The sequence below is a fragment of the Phalaenopsis equestris genome, unplaced genomic scaffold (genome assembly GCF_001263595.1).
Source record: "Phalaenopsis equestris unplaced genomic scaffold, ASM126359v1 Scaffold000428, whole genome shotgun sequence".
Lineage (NCBI taxonomy): Eukaryota > Viridiplantae > Streptophyta > Magnoliopsida > Asparagales > Orchidaceae > Phalaenopsis > Phalaenopsis equestris.
The window spans coordinates 4922072-4944304 of NW_018164869.1; the positions used below are offsets into that span (position 1 = coordinate 4922072).

General features: G+C 30.6%; 1 protein-coding gene across 1 annotated transcript; it reads left to right on the forward strand.

Moving 5' to 3' along the window:
• The first annotated feature begins 12801 nt into the window (after nt 1-12801).
• On the forward strand, nt 12802-14208 carry LOC110027566 (histone H1-like). The gene is made up of 2 exons (XM_020729055.1): nt 12802-13103; nt 13186-14208. Exons 1-2 carry the CDS (start codon nt 12906-12908, stop codon nt 13876-13878), a joined length of 891 nt encoding a protein of 296 aa, XP_020584714.1. The 5' UTR covers nt 12802-12905; the 3' UTR covers nt 13879-14208.
• Nucleotides 14209-22233: the final 8025 nt, after the last annotated feature.

Genomic DNA, 22233 nt, shown 5'->3' on the forward strand with positions numbered 1-22233 from the left:
GCTAGCGAGTTCGAACCCTCTCAAAGTAATATATATATATTTCCATAAATATCATGAAAAAATATTTTCATGCACTATAAAAAATATAAATAATATTATATAAAATTAGTCATTCAATTTTTTTAGTCAGAAACTACAAATATAAAATAGATAATTTATTTAAAATGTCTAGGTGGCATAATGAGCTTAGTATTATATTAAATATTAGAAAACTTCTTAATAATTTTCTAATTTCAAATGTTTACAATTAGTTTAGTAATTTTATTCATAATATTTAAATTTATGATCAATATTAGTTAAAGTTTATAACAAAGAAAGCTATGATTAATATGATTCATATAATTAATCAAATTGGTCCTTTATTTATTTATTTAAAGAAATACTCTAAAAATTCATCTAAAAATATAAGAATACTTTTGAACTTCTTCAAAGGACATAAGAAATTCTATTTTTAATGAAGACATATATATACATTTAGGATTCTATAACTTTGAAGATGTGAAATTAAATTTAGGCATTTTATAATAATATAGAAGTGTCTTAAATATTATGCTTAAGATCCAAAAAGTAGAAGGGGAATAAACTACTTCATTAGTATTAAATGGTTGAAACACTCACCCAAAGACACATGAGGGGAAATTAAATTATATTTTGTTAATAGTTGGTTGTCATTGTGCTATATTATATGAAAGTTAGTTTTGATATGGTGTATTGCAGTTGTAATGATTACATTTTATGATTTATAATTATAATTGCATTTTTATAGCTTGTTTGATCAAAAACTTCATGTAGCAAACATGTATTAAAAGAGCTTTAATCTCTTAGGGCTTTGCAACAACATTAGGTTGACATAATGACTAGCATTATAGTGTAAAATAAATACAATCAATGATATATACATGTTGCATGAATTAGTAGCAATTAAATATTTTTAATAGAGTCAATTGATAACATTATATCGCAATGACAGTGGCAATTTGATATATCCTTACAAACTCTATGATTGAGATTTTATGTTAAAAACAATTACACTATTACCCATACAATTATAATAAAGCATTGGCTGAAATTTAATGTGGTGCTCTCAAGCCCCATCAAACAAAAGAAAGGCTACAAATTCTTTTGTAACATAAATTTGAATGAAGTTATGATAAATGAGTACATTTCTAGGTTTAATGTTAAGAAGTTAAAAGAAATATTATACAATCAAAATAAATGTTGATTGAACAATGCACGTATATAGCTCATAAAAGGTTCAAATATAATTAGAGCTCAATTGAGTGAAATTATAACTAACACCTCCAAAGTTTTTAGATTATGCATATGAGCTAAAGCAACATGCATGACAATAATAAAAATCATTGATAACAAAAAATGATAGATATATCACATTAATTCATTAATACATGCAACATGTACATTAATTTTCTCTTCATTGGTATTTGCATGTAGTGTGTGTGTGTGTGTGCACGCACGCGCGCGTGTGTGTCTTGTGCATGGGTGCTTGTGTGTGTGTGTGACTTTATTGATTAGAGAAATATGTTTGATGTTTCTTTTATTAAAAAATACACTCAAAACTTAATCCAAACAAAAATACTTTGGCTAATCTATCTCCCTCTATATATAAAAATGGCATTCCAACATTCTCACTTCAACTTTCTCGCTTGTTCATCACAGTTTTGTCCAAGATTTATTCGGTCATGAGGGATTGCTTTGCCAACTTTGATATTTCTTTATTTATCGATAGCTTAAATAAAAATGGGTACTTTTTTTTGCATTTTCATTATTTGTTCAAGATTAGATAATTTCATCGAAATTTTAATACAAAGCTAATGAATTGTCAAAAAGGTGTTTTGAAACTTAATAAGCATGTGATTGAATTATTCTTGGATCTTATGTGAACCATAATAAAGTATTAGAGGGTATTGAAAATTATATTGTTTCAGCATTGCTCGAAAAAGAAACAAACATATTTGAATATTATGTGAACATGTTCTAATCATAATTTACACAATTGTTTGGTAACATGGTCAGAATGAGATAGATTATGTCTTCAATCATAAATAAATCATAGATTGATGACTTTTCAACCACTATTCAAATTTAGTTTGATCAATGCTTAAATGTATTTGAATTATGTTTGAATATAATTTTATTAATGATTGAGAATTCTCAAATAACAATAAAATTAAATTTTATGGTCTTCCCTTAATGTCTCTTATAACTCCTTTCCACTCATAAATGTAATAGTTTTGCACTTCTCTAGACCTTGGTCCTTAGGATTCACCTCAATGTTGCTTTGCAAAGTCCCTTAGGGTCTATCACTCAATAATTTAGCTAACTGTCCCAATTGATTTTTAATATTATTTATGTTTTTTGCTTGACTTTGTGTTTGATTTCTTATTTGCAATACAATTTCTTCCAAAGTTAACTTATTCTTCTTAAATTGAAAATTTAAAGTGGATCTAGGTGGGTAGGTTAGTCTTTGGTTATTATTGCATTCATTATTCCAATTTATTACATGATTAGAGTGGTTGCTTCTTCATTGTTGGTTTTCTACACCTTAATTATTATTACTCGAGTTGAAATTTTGGTGATTCCTCCAGCTTGAGTTATAAATTTTCAAATATGGGCTATTGTGTTAATTGTTAATAGGATTCATAAATTCTACAGAAGCACTACGAAGATCTACTATCCATGTATATTATCATCTATTGTTAGTGATTATGGTGTTGGATTTAAGCCTAAATTGTTTGGCTTCTTTGATATAACTACTACCCGTGAAATCAAAATAGCTTGCACATCGACACCAAGGATACTGGTTAACTTCCTAAGGTTCACTCTCTCAAAAGACCATTAAAAGGTTTTGGTAGTCGTATATTCTATTGAAGCATATGCTTCCTTAAACGGTTTAGACATTAAGGACCTCCTGCTACAACAGCTACGATTGACCTCAAAGATCCCACATGCACATTATAAAAAGTTCGTATGATTAAAAAAATAGGTAGAGCACTGTGTGGGCCCTAACTAAGCATCTTTTTGAATCTCTATCAAGTTTCATATATAGCTCACCATCTAATTGGGTAAAAGATGTTATATCATTTCTAAACTCAATAGCTTTTGATGGAAGGAAATACTTAGCTAAGAATTTTTAAGGTAAGCTATTTTCATGTTGTGATTGAATTGGGCGGTAAGAAGTTTAGCCAAATCTTTGCCTTGACTCTTAAGAAAAATAGAAATAGCCTAAGCCTAACTGCATCATCAGAATATCATTATACTTAAATGTTGCATAAATTTTCAAGAAATTGACAATATGGAGGTTAGGATCTTCTACAAATGATCACCAAACTGATAATTTTGGACCATTTGACTGAATGAATGTTAGAGCTCAAAGGAATTAGCACTAATGGTTGGTCTACTAATGCTCTCGTGCACTCCATATACCAAGGGATTGGCAAAGTCCCTAAGCGGTATAACATCAACATTCTTACCCTTGCGGTTTATCATTGCTCTTAACATCTTTTTTTGTTTTCTAAATTTTAATAGTTTTTTTTTTCTATTTCAAGGTCGTACGACAATAGTTCAACAAATCTAGTCATACACATACACACCAATGACAAACAAATGAATAACCCTAAACTAACTGAATACACAAATATAATATATAATACACATAGAGCAACAATCACACTTAAGCAATTACGTGCAATAACCAAAAAGAAAATCACAATTCACAAGACTTTTTGGGGTTTTTCAACACTATAACAACACAAATAATTAAATATATATATATATAATGGTAATAATGCTATAGTTTTTCAAATCTAAACATTCAAAGATTTTAATTTGAAAAATCCCTCATAAATTGTGTTGTAATAATTTAAATCCCTCATAAATTGAAAAATTAGTGTTGTTCACTGGAAAGAGTACCAAAACTTGAAGTTGTGATACTGTGAAACATGCGTCAACCACACATGTATACGTGTCACTCAATTAATACACAAATTTGAGTCTGTATATTGATATCATGAGAAATGAGTTAAATTTCATATTATAGTGAATATTTAGTCTACTAATTTTTAACTTTAGTTTGAAAGGTCAAAGTTTTTATGAAGTTTTAAGTATCCAAACCTAATTTTATTTGCAAAAGTAACCCAAATTAGAGAGGTTTTCTAGCAAACGATAGAATTTCTCCCTTGAGTTGAATTTAAGAAATCTAGAATCATCCAATCAAATCTACTATCAACAATTAGGAATAGTAACACTCCTTAGACTTTTTCGATGTCATGAGCAGGCTTGGGTTTTATAGTTCAACTTAGTTCACTAAAATAAAAGAACCCATGTTTTTTGTCTCACCAGCTATAATATTCATATTCTCATAAAATATTGTATGTTAATTTAATTTTTTCACTAGCCTACTTCTGTTGTACTAGATCGTAACCCATTTTAACATTCTAAGCTCTCAATTCTGAAGTAAATTAAGCATAAAATATTAACACATCAACATGCACTTGAAAATAGTACAATTCACAAAATCATAAATTAAATTTAAATTCAATATATTATAATTCAAGGGAGAAAGCAATTTCGAGAGTAAACATGGTAAGTGAAAATAAAATAACTTTCATTAGAAATGAAAATTAAAGTTTATACATAAATAAAGATTCATTTGAGACCAAACCAGAGTTTTCCTCCACACTTTGCTCCACAAAGTTCCTCCCATTCACATCTTAACACTTGCACACATTTACATTGGTTGTAAGAAAAGGAAAACACTCATGCAATGTCTCTCTCTCACACTCGTAGTGTTTTTCCACTCTCCCCATTTTGTCATTCACCGCCCTCTATCTTCTCTCTTCACCTCCAAGTCTCCTCACCTCATTCTATTTAAAATGATGATCTTTTATCACTTATGCACCCCAGACTGACTCAAAATTGTGTACCACTATCATTTTGCATGACCATGGGCCGAGGCACCAGTCTAAAGTGCAAGATTTATGCTCTCTTGGTAATTTTATGTTATTTCACATGCCTAAGAGCCAATACTAATGCATGGGCGCTTGCGGCTCTGACTTGAAGCACTTGGGTGCCCATAATAGATGTAAGGGTTCTGATTCAACACTTAGGCTCTCTATTTTTAGCTTATTTGTTCCTCAAGTTGCCTAATCACCTGTATAAAATACTAAAATGCCCCTGTAAAATATAAAAATAACACAAATAAAGATAAAAAAATAACATACAAATAATACACACATTTGATACACATCAGCTGTTGGAGATTTTAGCCCCAGCTTATGGTCAAACTAAAAACAACAAACAAGTAAATTCCCTTGATTCTTTAAATATCTTAGGGCCGAAGTTGATAAATATGGTTATGGAGAGCATGTGGTTGATTTCCTTATTATAATAATTAGTGATTGGAAGTACATAAAATTTAATAGCTAATGATGTAATAACATAATGCTCAAGTATGTATTGTATTCAATTATAAGTTGGTAGTTCTTTAAGAACAAAAAGGGGTTGAAGCAGATGTTGCATCACCATCCAATGAAAAAAATTGATTAAACTTCAAAAAATTATGTAAATGATTATATATTGTATTCCATTCACTATAAAAAAATATATATTTATAAAGCTAAAAAGTTAATAAATTAGCAAACTCAAGTATATTTAACGTTTGGAGGCTTGAATAAAATTATACATGCATCTTGGATGTTAAATTAAAAGACTACCAAAAAGTTCAATCATTGTTTATTGAATATATATAATTATGGATAATCTTGTGCTTTTACTTCCAATATAAAGTCAAATAAGATCATCTTTAATGTAAAGATGGACTTAGTTATTAATTTGTCCTGTGAGAAAGCTTGGTAATGCAATTAGCATATTATCACTCATGTAAAATCGCCTTAAATATAATTTTTAAAGTTACCAACTTGTGAAGTCATGCTACACATATAAAATTCAAATATGATTATAAATATTTAGTAATATAATGATAGATGTTTAAAGTGCAAACATTTTTTTTATGAGTTTTTGCATTTAAAGCTTTAAAAGTTCATACCACTCCGTGTTTTGAGTTGATTAAACATTTCTAAATACATGTTTTGGAGATATTTTACTTGTGATGATATCACAATATGCCAATGTTTTGATTTATTTATTGGCTTTTATAGTTGTAAATTCATCAAAAGTATGAGTCATGGACCTAATGCATAACTAAGAAACATATGTAGAGCAAAAACTTTGTGTTTGTCTTTGTTGAATACAAAAATATTGCTAATAAATTATTAATTATTTGTGTAGAGTCAAAAAAATAAAAATTAATAGTTGTAATGAAGAATAATACAACTTTAAAAGCCTATAAACGAGTTGAATTTCATAGACACCTAAAAAAAACGCGTCAAGGACCCACACATGTATCTTATCATAGTAATACTTTACCTTTAAGCAATTGACTCATAATTTCTTCTTTGAAAATCAATATAACATTGTAACACTTGATATTTTAGAGAGCTTCAATAATATTACTACATGCACATACTCTTATCTAATAATTGCTTTATTAAAAAAAATTAAGGCACATAATTTTCAAATGTTTATTTGATAACAAAAAAATGACAATGGACACAAAAAATATTTTTGTTAAATAAATCATATAATCTCTAAGGCAGCTCTAAAGTAAGGCTCAATACCTTACATCTATAATATTTATCAAATCATATTGCATGTACTTGATATGACCTTAATAGTGATGTTGATTTATGATAGTTGACAATTAAAATAAAAAGGTATAATATTTTAGGTTCCCATGTTAACATGTGTTGGATGCAACTCAGGACCAAGGTGTTGGTCATTATAGTGTATAGTTAAAATCTTATACATAAAAGGTATAATTGATTTTATACATTGAAATTATATATCCAATTAAAAAAGAAGGTAATGTGGTAATAAATGAAATAAAAAGAGTTATCATGTTATCCCTACTCATAAAGTCTAAGAGTGGCTATCTAGATAAAAATGTGAGGTCTTGAAAAAGAGAGCAAGGTGCAATTTAATATAAATGTGGCAGATATGTAGTAAGATCCCATAACTAGGTAACTTGTAAACCGTAGTGCCTATCACCTTCATAATCATAACAATATTTATTGTACTCTTCTTATCGTTGTGAGAATATCATAGCTAGTTGGTTATTCTATAACATAATGCTTATATTTATTATGGAGTTTAACCATTAGATTACTGTCTATTCTAACTACAATCTATTATTTTATAATTATTATAGTTTTACTCTATGATATTAATCTTATAGTATGCAGTCAAATAGTGTAGCATTGTAAGTTACTTATAAAGTATAAAGCCTATTGACTTTTTAAAAAAATTAAAATTTACTTTCTTTTTTCATTAAGAGAATATTGTAATTGGTATGACAATGCTTATCTTAATGATGTGGTATAACTATTAGATTAATTTTTGTTATAGCTACAATCTATTATGTTATAATTATTATGATTTTACTTTTATATTAATCTTATATGCATCTTTATTTAAGACATTGGAATGAATTATGTGGTATTTTCTTAGGTCAAACCATATTGTTATATCATGTGGTGACCTTCATACTAGCAAATATTTTGGCATTAAAAGTTGATTTGCGTTTAACACTCTTGATTTTTGGGGACATGGAATTCAAATGAGAAAAACATGAAAAAGAATTGATGATAAAGTCAAAGAAATGAATGGAAAGTAGAAAAAATTGAACATAAAAAATCTATATATGAATTCATTCTCTCAACTTCTCTATCTCTCTCAAACTTCTTCCAAATGATTAGTTATGAATTGGATCACACAAAGAATAAAAGTTGTGAAGGGATGTATTTATATAATCATTATAGACGTCATGATACTGTGATGGGAGGTTGCGATGCTATGTGGGCAAAAGGGCACTAAAGCGCTACTAAGGGCTGCAATGACACTACCAAGCATTTATGATGCACAAAAATGCAACAAAGCACATACATAATTAACCCTATATAGAATAGATTAAATAATTTATATATTAATATACAAAATATTTTAATTTAAAGCCCATGTTTAGCTATCAAATAATGAAGACATACATAAAACAAAATTTAATTTAAATAACTTTACTAGACAAGAGTTTATGTAAGTGTAATAAAGAAGCATTAACTTGAATAGTAAAGATTAAATTTAACCAATTTAAATCTTTCATAACTGAAATTTTTAAAAAATTAAATATAATATACAATTAAAATGCAAAAAAAGAAATTTTAATTACCTTTAACTAATCTAAGACGGACATGTAAATAATACTGAAGCAAAATATAATTTTAAATAAAGGTAAAAATATTTATAAAGGATCAACTCATTGAGCTCATCAAATATGATATTAATCTAAAGAAGAGGGTAGCTTAAGTAAATAAAACTTTAAAGGAGAAGCAAATTTGACAAGAAAAAATAAAAATTGACTTTATGATAGATAATAAATATGCCATGCTTTCAAACGAGTGTGCCCAATTTGCTTGGGAATTTATTAACATCTAAAAAGTCTTTAAGCCATTGCAAACTTGAGGGCTTTAGTTTAGATTCAGGCCATTGTATCAAAAAGGTGTCCATGTCAACACTCTCTTAAAGGTGTAATGGTGGGGGAAGGTTTCGTAATGCATCTTAGTCATTCTATAGTACCTAAAACCTAAGAAGATCAAAACTTATGTTGTTCTAAGAAATAATACATCTCAAAATCATATTAGATCATGAAATCAAATCTGACCAAGGTTAAATAAATGTTTGGTCTAGTTTAAGCCTTAGGCACATGATCCGAGGCCTTTCAGAAGGAGAACATAAAGTCTACTATGTTAAGACTATGTCAAGTCTAAAGGTAGGTATAATTTAGTTAAGCCTTAGCCACATAATCTTAAACTATGAATAACTATGTTTGGTCTAGCTTAGGTTTGAACTAGCTTATCCATCCGGTCAAGGATCAAGCATGAAGGACTTGCCAAAATCAACATTAACAACCTATTGTGGGCAACAGAAGCAAGGGTGGACTTTAACTACAATGTTTTCAGATGATAAATATGCTCATGAATAAACCATAAGTCCACTAAGGCATGTTTATATAAGGCATACAATTAGTGCTTCTAAGGAAGTGAAATTATAAACAAAGCACTTAATAACCTTTCACATTTTGTTAGAAAAGTCAAGCATGAACTTTGTGTAATCATGACAACCCCCTTCTTCTTGAGAAAACAAAATTAGTTGTTTTCTTTGAAAGTGAATGGGAACAAAAATCATATACGTTAAGGTTTTCCCTTTTCTACATTAAATAGTGAGATCTTTGAGAGCAAAAGAGACCCCTTTAACTTAGCTTCTTGGGAACATCTATATGTACATGGATGAAGGCAATTTTGTGCCTGGACAAAATACACAACTAATGTATGTCATATTTCCCTTTGAAGGTTAATGCTAGACTTTATCTTTACATACTTTGTGTGGAGCCAAATCATTTTGAAAAAGTAGCACATTTTGATGATTAATATATATTACATTTTTTATGAAAAATTATTGAAGAAATTAGCTCCACCACTCACTTTTCTCTTCTTAAATTCCCCAATCTTTTTACAATTACTCCATGTTCACCTTCAATTTTTTGTATTTTGTATTAATGTGAACTAACTTGTAAGTTAAATCAAACTCATGTCACCAAGATTCAAATTCTACCTGTTGAGTCGAGCCAATATCTTAATCAAAGGTGACTTGAGCTCACATTCTTCTATTTGAAGCCCCTATCATCCTCATGATTATCTATCTTTTTATTTTTTAACATGTAGATATATTGTGCCAAAAGCTATTATGGCTCAAGCTTATGTTGAATTGTTGATCTCACTAGGTGGATAAGGAAGCATGCCCTATCCTTTATAAACGAGGAGGCTAAACTATATATAATAGGATAGATTAAATGGTTGTAGCTCACTATAAGTGCAAATCCAAGGCTTAAGAATTAAAAATTCATATTTCATTTAGTTCTAAATGAAAAATTACATTTATATATGCACGCTAAAAAAATTTTGGATCGTCTAATGTAGTCATGTATTAGTCTAAAAAGAAAAAAAAAAGTTGTTTATGGACTTCTAATTTCAACTAAATTTCAGTTTGCTTATTCAACTAATTAACACAGATTGATTAGAATAAACAATGATGCCACACACAAAAACATATATATGAGCCCTTACATAAACAAAGATTTTGATTTATTATCCTCTGCACACATTTAACACACACACGCTCGCGCGCGCGCGCGCACATACACAAATAATCCTTTTCAATTTCAATAAAATCAGCCCTTGGGCTTTTCATATATATATATATATATATATTCAATAAATTTAAGTGTTGTTGTTTGCACCTTTTAAAAAAGTACTTGCATTATTATTTTTTTTATCATTCATCGCAAATATTGATTTCGTTGTGAATTTTATTGGAAGCTTGTAAACACATAAATATATTATAGCTTGTGCCAAGTTTGAATCGAAGGTGATCAATCAACTAATAATCAAGCTAGCCCATGTTTGGCTTGACATCTGTTATTGTTGCACATAAATTTATGCATATACATGTGTTTATAAATTTGCAAGATTGTTCATTCATGCGTGCCTTCAAGCATTTATAAATAGCAGTTCAATCATGTGTTATTCCTCACCCCCTTGATTTTAGACCTATAAAATTATGTATAATACTAAAAATTCACCCTTAAATTCGCATGCATTTATACATGTTGTATAAAAATCCACCTCTTAATTGAAATCTTAGTTTCATCAATGAATATATGTTATACCACAACTAAACTTTGTTTTGATTAGAACATAGCTTAAGTAAAGGGCAACACTAGTTGTCAAAAAGAAATAAAAAAATCCTCACCAATTGTAACTAAAAAGCTAAATGAGATTCTTTAAAAATTCAAATGTTCGGAATAAAACTTAAACAAATATATATACTATGAGTCGTGATATTGCTTTTGTTGTTCTTATTTTCTACATAACAAATCATTTTCTATTGATAGGATATAGATTATATAATATTTGGTTTGTCATGACACTTTTATTCCAACTCATAAAATGTGATGCATCTATTTTATATTTTGTTTACGTGTAATGGCCTAGATGTTGTGTTTATGATGTGACGTTTTAAGAAAAATATTATACTCTGATATATATTATTATAATCTATTTTATAGATTAGTGTATGTGCTCATGTAATGATTGAGCAGATGCACAATAGTATTTCATTAGGTATTGTTTCATTGGCTATATTAGTAGGTTATTGCAATCTATTTTCTTTATATTTCAATTTATTTGATGTTTGATTTTAAGAAAAATAAAATTAAAAATTAAAAATTGGATCAAATTCAATCACTAAAAAAACTATTTTTTCGCTATAAAAATTGCTAAAAGTAAATGATTTTAATAGCGATTTCTGTTCGTCACAACATACTGTCAGCAACCTATCAATATTTATCATTGTTGAGCATCATCTGCCACCCCTCATCACCTATGAATGTCGTCCCTTGCCTACTCATAGCACCCCATGCCCAATTTCATGGGTATTTCAATGCTCTCGAAATGCATCACAAAAAAAAAAAAAAAAAAAAAAAAAAAATTTAATTTGCAACCAACTGTATAACTTTCATAATTACTAAAAACCAACATTTCAATTATTCCATACATGTATTTCGAAAAACATTTATCTAAGTATCACCCAAGTCTTTCTCCCACATGAACAAAATTGTTTTCTTAAAAAGTTGAGCAAAGAAAACATCAACTAAATGAAGCCACATGCAATTCCTTAGCACAATTATATCTTAAGTGCCATTTTATTAAATCAACCACTTAATCCATTAAATATAATTGCCATATGCATCATTGGAGATCCCCAATAAACAAATATCACATTTTAGAGAGGGATTTGAATATGCAAAAACAAGTTTTTTCAAACCAAAACTATTCAAATCCATAAAATTATGAAAAGTAAACACATAATGAATGAATAAATAAAATATAAGTAAAATTTAATCAATTTATGGTTTATCATATAACAAAAGAAACAAAGACAATCGATTTAAGTTTTCAAAAGATGAAAATTTTCATGAATTATTACTTTATGAATTGAAATTCCAATCAACATCTCTTCTCATAAGCACCAACAATATAAATAATGTGATGTGTCTCTTCCACCCCATTAATTTCACAATAAAATATTCATTTCAAAGCCATTTTTCATGATTCAAAGTTCTACTAACTCCTCTACACCTTTACTATCAGCTTAAACAAAAAAACCAGGAAGAAACAATCAAAATTATAAGCAAGGGACCAAAAACTTTAGCAAACTCACACAAAACCATGTGCATGACCAATTTTAGTAGAAAATCTGTATTAATCTTAATACACAACCAAATCAAGCCATTATAGACTTGTTTTAAAGCTAAGGTTCAGAGCTTCAAAATGATTTAAATTTTTCTTAAATTGGTTCAGTATAACTAAAGTTATTTGACAAACAAGTGAGGGGGAAAGCACACCTCATCTCAGCTACAAATCCTTCAATCTCTGTCCACTATCCTTCCCTTACATTAAAGAGTATTTACAGCCGTTGATTAGGAAAATATCCGAAGGCTATAATTTAAAACTTTGGACGGAGGGATCCGAGTGAGGTGACTAACATCGAATGGAAAATTTCCACGTGTCATCCGTTTCCGCTGCCGTTCGGTATTTAATCGCGATTTCTTCTTCCTTCGTTCATCACTTCGACAGATCTCCGGCCTTCTTCCTCCTCCTTTCAATCCCTCTTCGAAACCCTAATTCAAGCCTCAGCTAACATCCAAATCATTCTCAATGGCCACGGAAGAGACCCTTCAGCCAGTAGTGGAAGAGCCCGCCGCCGATTCCCCTGCGGCAGAACCCGCCGCCGATAAGCCGGAGGAAGCGGCCGGCGAAGAGAACAAGGAAGCTGCTCCGAAGAAGACGAAGGCAAAGAAGCCTGCCGCTCCTCGCAAGCCGCGCTCCGCTGCCACTCATCCGTCTTATTTCGAGGTAATTTTGATTGCTCTACATGAATTTCAACTGTCAATTGCATCGGATCTGATACCATTTCTATCAATGGGGCGAAATCTAGATGGTCGGTGATGCGATAACTTCACTTAAGGAGAAATCTGGATCAAGCCAGTATGCCATCACTAAGTTTCTCGAGGACAAGCATAAGGATAAACTGCCTTCCAATTTCAAAAAGTTGCTTCTGGTCCAGCTTCGTAATCTAACCGCAAGTGGAAAGCTCACCAAAGTGAAAGGCTCCTATAAACTCCCATCCTCCTCAAAACCTAAAACAAGCAAGCCATCTGCTGCTAAGAAACCTTCTACTGCTGCAAAACCGAAGGCTAAGAAGGCCACGGCTGTGAAGGCCAAGACTAAGCCCAAGGCTGCTGCTTCCAAACCAAAGGCTAAGGCGAAAGCTAAGCCAGCTGCTAAACCGAAGGTGGTTGCAAAGCCAAGCGCGAAGCCTGTTGTTGCTGCCAAGCCCAAGCCTGCAGCAAAAGTTAAGCCGGCAGCTAAATCCAAACCAGCAGCTGCAGTCAAACCAAAACCAGCTGCAAAGGTTGCAAAGCCAAAGCCGAAGTCCACCACAGCTAAGCCCACCACGCGTCCGTCAAAGGTAGCAAAGACCTCCGTGAAGGATACTCCGGGGAAGAAGGCTGCAGCGGCTGCGGCGGCGGCGGCCGTCAAGAAGCCTGCTACGCGGCAGCAAAGAAGCCTGCAACTACAGCCAAGTCTACAAAGGCAGCAAAGCCCGCAGCAAAGGCTGCCCCAGTAAAGAAAACACCCGCCAGGAAGGCCAAGAAATAGATGTTTTTAGTTATTTTTTTTAATGCAAGCGTTTGATTTTACATCTTTTTTTTTTTTTTTTTTATTTTCTTAATTTTCTTTTTCGACTCGTCTTTTGTTTTCTCTACCATCAGAAGGGCAGTGGATGTAAATTTAAAATGTTTTTAGGGCGCTGTTGACATTTCTGTTATATCATTGTTTCTTAAAAAGTTGTGCTCTGCCATTAGATAAAAATTATGTTTTTTTTCTGAAATTGCTACCGACGGGGAAGATGATTCCTTGTTGTCGTCTTAGTTTAATACAAAATGGATTGTATGAAGGTATATAGATCTAATGGAGATAGCAAATGAGCAATCTAATGTTTAATGTTTCGTGTATGTTTCTATCTGCGTTATAATAATAAATGAATAAATCTTTTGGATAATTCATCTTTTTATGTTTAATTGAGCTTTTAGACAATCGGTATTTGGAAACTTTGTACTGATTTAAACGACAATGTACCAAAAGGTAGCGTATACAGGAACAAGTACTTACGTTTATTGTTCGTTGACTTTACTGCAATTAATAATTCCTTTTGTTTGTTTAATTTTTTTACGTTTGACTTAATTATCGTTTTTTTGGGTTAGCTAAGGCTTAATTCTATGGATTAATCTCATCATTGTTCTAAAATAAATGTTAAAAACATATTATTTTGTTAGGTGCGAATGATTAAATCCTCAATTTAATTTATTGTAAAAATTAATTTTTTTTTTCATTAAGTAAAATATTTATATTTTGATAAAAAGGAATTTATATATTTGATGTTTTGATTTTCGTTCACTTTAATTTATATATATATATATATATACACACACACACACACACACACACACACACACACACACACACACACACACACACATAAGGAGTTATAATTTATCTTTCAAATTTATTTATATTTATCTTAATTTACAAAATCTCCTTGATATTTTTGCTTGTTTGGCGTTTGAAGAACTGATAATTTGGTTAATGTGGTTGGTTAAATATGCTTGGGTTAAGTTTTGTTATAGAAATTTCTATCAATGTTATATTGAGATAAAAGGAATACATTATTTTTATAGGGGCATTTACATACATACCTCGGAATTCCTAAGATCTAGACAATCCAAACTCTAAAATTTATTTTTATTTTACATCACATTAGAATATTATTATTTTAATTTCTAAAAACTAGACACCTTTTCTTTCATAAATAAGTGCCAAAAATGTAACAAATGAAAATTTTTGTGTTAATTATGTAAATATATAGGAAATGGGTGGGGTATCTATGCAAAGCTTCCTTTGTTTTTTGTATATTTGTGAATTCCAAGCAAAGGCATGGCTGGATTGTGATAAGTGGAGGTGAAAAGGAGCTTGTGCCATTGGGGTTGTGCAATGGAACTTGTTGGAAAAGGCATTGTTGGGATAGCAACATGTAAATGAGAGTTAATGAAGATGAGCGATGTGAGATGGAGCTCGTTGGGGAAATCATTGTAAGATAAACCACATGAAGGAGAAACATTCAATTGATCAACATTGTGCGTTGACGCTCATTGGGAAGACATTATGGTACTGATAACATCATGACATGTGAAAAAGAAGTGTTTTTAGGATAATCAACATGTGATGAATAAAAGTCATAGGTAAATGTGTTTTATTTTATAAAAGGCCATGAAGGATATCTTGAAAAAAAAAAAGTTAAAAAGAAAATATTGCAATATTTGTAACTATATACTTACAAGGGTGGATAGAGGGGCTACATCACAATAATTTAACTCATATGATGAGACAACTCCATACACTCCTGTAAGTACATAATTTGCAAGTATGCAATATTTTTTCCGAGAGTTAGGGCTTAAGATCTCTAAAAAATACTTGGAAAGTTGGCCCCATTCATGGACCTCTCTCCCATCCATTTATACATGTGAGGAAAATAATGAGCCTAGGTGCTAAAATTTATCCATGGTATTTTGATAAAAAGATTGCAATGTTGATGTCAGAATGCTCATAAATGGGGATGTGACATGTTGATTCTTAATGTCAATCTTGACATTTTTTACTCTGTTAATTTCGAGGATCACCGATGAGACGAGCTTTGATTGATGAATCTGCTTGGTTAGTTCATTACTTTGATGATGTTTATATCTTCTGAGTAAATATGTTTATCAAGCCAATAAAAACTCTTTATTTTGTTAGACGTGTGCGTTGGCCCACAAAAGTTGATTTTTTGTTATACATAATTCAAATTACTTCAAATCAATTTTGCATGTTATTGAGTTTCCTTAGAAACTCTTTGTTTTACTACAACAAAAATACGACATATTCTAGAGGTGTCAAAAATTGACCTAACATGCCAACTTGAGTCAAACTCGACTTGAAAAATTCGGGTTAGGGTTGACCCGAATATTTTTCGAGTCTGGTTCGAATCAGAGATTTCAACCCATTTATTAATAGGGTCAGGCCCAAAAACTGAAACATTACTCGAATAAACATGAAATTTCTGGTCGGGTTCTTGTTAGCGGGTCAAACTCGGGTTCAGGTTGACCTTATCCGGGTCAGACCCGAACTTGACCTGCTGACCCAAATTGACACCCTTAGTATATTGATTTTACAGGAATTTCATAAATATTGGTGTTTGGTTAGATGACCACGAAAGTTTGAGGTAATCATGTCTGAATCATGTTCAAATAAAAATATGGAAGAGGTTCAAATTCAAATTAGTTCGAGTCATGGACTTCCCTTGGAGACGATCCCCCTCTCAATCTTCTGTGTAACATATGGTTCGAATAGGCTAGTAATCGTTTCCCTTAAAAGCAGTAGATATCCTAGTTGTAACAATGCTGTCATTATTTGAAAGAAAACAATCACTTCACGAAGTGAATGGGCCATCAATTTACAAAATATGCCGACAACTCATCTGGACGACAACTATGAGCAAAAATGTCATACATAGTTTGGGGTTTTGTTATGTTTATTAATTTATTTACTCTTTTTTTTTTAATTTGAATCTTTGATATCTAAACAATATTATTTTATAAATATCACAATTTTTATCTATTCATATGTCTAACTAATATTGACTTATTTAATGTATTTTAATCATATAAGAATATTATTAATATTAATTTTATGGACCAAACAACATTTTTTTCATTTGTATATTTAGATATGATTGAGAGTCTAATTATATATATATATATGATATATATATATAATTACTAATCTATAGTATGGGAGACAATATAAGTATCAAGCTTGCATATATGTATATTAGGCGAAGGCATTGCTAATCTCTATCGAGTACCCTCTAAATGAAAATAGCAGTGAATTAAATATTATATGTATATTTAAGATTCATAGGTGATCTAGTTTATTATTTTGAAACCTTGGCTTAAAAATAAGCCTTGCATAACTTTATAAAAAAAAAAAATAGTTATGATTAGTTTTATCTTACTTAAATATTAAGCTATGATATTTACATTTTAAGATCCCAATGAAAATTGCTTGACTCCAATCATATTATTACATTTTAAGCATAAGAAAGAAAAAATGATGGTGCGTGGGCCAATAGGTTTTTCTTTAAATACGAGTTAGTGATGTGAACTTGATACATAATAGGTGATATAAGATACCATTAAATGATCATGATTATTGTACATAATATTATGTAAGTAAAATTTTTTTGATGCGTATTTTAAAGTGAAAATGTAATGATGAATCTTAATTTATACATTTATTATCATCAATGAGTCAATAGTTCTATGTAATGTATTTAGAATATTTGAAAATTTTATTTTAAATAGATCTTGTGTTAAGTTTTGTTATATGCTTTATATGACATGATCTTCTATTGCGAATGCAAGATTATAAAGAGGAAACTACATTAACTATTCAAATTCTTCCTCATTGTTTACTATCTCACTCTTAAGATAATCATAAATATGTTCAAAATATATATATTACTATAAAGGAGGGTATTATACTAGCCTTTAATGTCTACATAGTAATTAAAATACATAGAGTAAACTCTTAAACTTCTATAATAAGAATAAAGTAACTAAATTTAAATTCAAGTAAGTCCATATTCATGAAGATGATAACATATAAACGGGCGGTGGGTAGTTAACCTAATGTAGTCACCTAAATACTCAAAAAACCTATAGAATGGAAGCTAAAGGTAAACACCATACTATTAGTATATATTAACACGTGAATGGGTTAAGCCGTATAACTGTTATAAGACAACTAGGAGTTGTCAGCTTTAAAGAGCACAGTAGGTAGTAGAGTAAATGTCAGAGCTCCAAACTCATTGATTGATAATGTTGATTAATTATTATTAGTGAGAAACTTCATCATTGCACTTGAAAAAGTGATGGGTTGAAGTAGTTTGGCAACTAATGCACATTTTTTGTTGTGCTCAGAGTCAGTAGGTTGATATTTTAAGGTCAACTTGAGAAAGCTGAAGGTATCACTTACAAGAGATGATAAGTAACCCAACAGGGATGAAGAGATCTCTTCTCCAAGTGTCTATATATATACCATCTAAGTGATGAAAGCTTCTTAAAAAATGATGAAAGGCAGAGAAATTAGCTTGATGACTTGAAGTCATTGACTCACAAAAGCTTTGTCTGGGTTAAGTCGTTAGGCATGTTCAATAAATGTTAGTTATGAAATTATCGGTAAGGCCTTTCTAGCATCCTATGATGGTCACTAAGACCCACCCTTAAGTAATTTTCTATCACTTGTTGATTCTTTTCCATCACTTCAAGTGGTTAGATCTAAAAAAGGGGTTGCCAAATCGAGGACTACACAATGAACAAAAGATGGATAAACGAGCACAAATTTTAGCATTACTAGGATGATGCTAACAAGATTGTCTTCTATGGGGCTATGACCATAAAGAATTGAAAACTCCAGGTGACCTTACACGATATGTGAATATGAGATAATTGAGAGGGAGAAGAAACTAGTTATTGCTAAAGTTGGTGGCATATATATGTTGGTCAACTGTTAGACACTAAGAGACTAACCAAGAAAGAAGGTGCCAATATATCAGGACAGTTGAAGTGGATTCCAAAATTTTAACTTTTGAAAGAGTGCGAACACTTGAGACATTAAGCATGATTTTTTAAAATTTAAATTTGGAAAAAAAATTAAAATTGAGTTTTATAGAGGTAATCAAACTAGGAGGGCTCTATTGTCTCTTAATTAAAAGCTACACATGGTAATTATTTGAAATTGAGATAACATGGGAGTAGTCCTTAATTGCCATGATATTTAATTAGATTAGGTAATATGCCTAACTATTCTTAGATCTTTCTTTTTTTTAGCATAGAGATTAATAATGAGAGTGGGAAAATCAGTGGTAATATCTATTAGGTGACATCGATAGATGGATAATCACCACCAACAAAATACTGTTGAAAATTGAATACTGCATGATTTCATTCACCAAAACTTGCAAAACGTAAACAACCACATTGCTTGATAAACAATTTAATGAGGGCATTGAAAAAGCTACTTAGAAATTAATAAAAGATTACAAATGAATGATCTGCAAGGAATGACTTACTAAGGTGTAAATGAAATCTAGGTTGTTCAGAAGATGATAAAAAAATCAATGTACAAGGATGGAAACTAAAGATAAAGTTAGCCAGAGAAAGAGGCAATTCTGAAACCAATAAGAACAATGTCAAGATGCTAGAAAGGTGATTGAATGTTAGCTACTAGGGGAGGGAGGCTGTTAGTTGGCTCCTCAAGAAGACTTGATTAGATGCTAGAAATCTCAAAATCATCAAAAAAGATCTTAACGATGTGAAGTTGGCCAAAGGCATGACTCTAGTGGAAATTGACCAAAGGGTTGAGTGATGTGTTGGTTGGACATTGACTTTGTAAACAACGAGAATATTGCTAGCTAGGATATAACATAAGCATTTAAACTTGTTCCTATTATCCCATAAAAATTCATCTTCAATTTTCATAAGCCAAATCAAGAACACTTTACAGTTGAATTTACGATAAAAACAAAAATAACTAAGCATAATCTTGGAGAAAATATTGCATCAGGACCCCTCACGTAGAGTTACGTGCGGAGTCCAATGAAATCACGTCACGTGGTAGTGATAAAAAAAAATATGTCCGGTAACACAAAGAAATATTTCTCTCGTGTTATTCATGTGTTATTGTGTGTTATTTAGATATTATTGTGTGTTATTCAAGTATTATTGATGTGCTATTGTGTTATTATAACACCGGGAATATTCTCATAACACAATAACACCTACATAACATTGAATAACACGAGGGGAATATTCCCTTATGTTACTGGGCCAATTTTTTTTTTCTGTCACCTTCACATGACCTAATTTCATTAGACTCCACACTTAACTCTACGTGCAGAGTCCTGATGCAATATTATTTCATAATCTTGTTGGTTATTAAAAAGTTTAGTACTGCACTGACTTGGCCCGATATTAGAAGCATAACAACTTTTCTATAACGAAAAATATTGATATATGACCTATAGGTGCCATCATCAAGGGGAATAATTAAGTGTAGGGTCAATAAATGTAATTATCAAGAATTAATTTCTTGTTGGGCCTACTAGATTAACGATATCTCTAAGGCGTGAAGTTGGCCACAAAAATGATGATATTGTGATAAAAACTAAGTTAATTTAGGCATGGAGATGTAAATAAACTGATTTTGATAAAGTCAAAATTTTATGGCTCATTTACAGATCGCACGGAACACACTTTGCACATGTCCAAACAGATATATATATATATATATATATATATATATTAATATATTAATATATTAAAGAGAATTTAGGCCCCATGATGAGAGTCCGCTTCATGTGCCTATTATTTTAGAGCCCCCGCGCCACGGTGAGATCGAACCCTTGGCCTGAAGGGACTTACAGTGATCCTGCCACCAACAGACCAAGACTTGCGACACATATACATGAATATATATAACGAGGCTAAATCACCGTAAAATAAGACACCTCGATATTATTTTGTATTATAGGTCATACAAGTAATAATGTAAACAGTAGAATAAGGCGAAAATAATAATTAAATCTCAATCAAATGTTATATTTACAAAGTCTCTAAACTATAATAATGTAGTTTTATTATGCTATACACGTCGCTCCAACTAAGTTTTTTTTTTTAAAGGTACATTATTAAAGTAGGAATATAAACATATATGTTATTCGACATATTCCCAGTGTTATTTTAATTTTCACCATATTATTGAAATAACACAGCCTCAAATCAAGTAACGCGAGAGAATATTCCAAAAACACTTCAACCCCAAATCAAGTAAAACGGGAGAATATTTTAATAACACCACAAAATAATCGAATAACACCATATAGTACTCGAATAACACTTCATTTTTTTTACAAATAATGCAGATTGAATTTTCCTGTAATACAAACAGATATTCCTAACTATTGAAATCCAAACGTAGCTCTATGTCCAGAGTCCTGATGTAATATTTCGCTGGAAACATATCACTGAGCTCAAGGTCTTTGGTTATGCAACTTTACTCAAAAAACATTTTTCAATTATATTATTCCTCGCTCATAAAAAGGAGGTCATTACTTATACACAAATAATATAGAAATTTAGGACTTAATTCTAAACCCTAAAATATACATACCATCCAATTTTATGAATTTACATATCCAAAACCTAAACTTTACCTTTTGGATTTATACCACTACAAAATTTCGCATCACATTAAAATTGCCATCATTTTAAATTTTGAAAAGGAATTGTGTGGCATGTTTGTAAATCTAGTAAAAAATAAAATAAAATAAAATTTCATATGATGATAATATTAAACGGGGAAGGGAGAATGTACTCAAGATAAGCATTTAAAGGAAGAATCAGTCCAGATTAAGAGAGGATGGAAATGGTAATACCAGAGGGTTGTCCATGCAAACTAAAGAAGTATTTTTTAACTCTAGATATCCTCATTTTGATAAAGTTATTTCCTATTTAATTCAATATGCACAATATATCACTTGATTAACTAATTATATATTATAATCAGACAACTTTAATGAATGCAAAGTCATATTGTACTTTTGTTTTGCAAGGGCGGACCCAAATAGAATCAAGAGAGGTAATTAACACCCCCAAAAGAACAATTTGGTCTTTTATCCCTCCTAAAATATCAATTTTGCTCCTACTGAAATATCACTTTGGTCATTGCCCCCCTCTCAAATTCAAACTTTTACTTATATAAGAGAATAATTTAGTTCCACCCCTGACTCTATGACTATCTCAATTGGATATGTAATTACAACAGA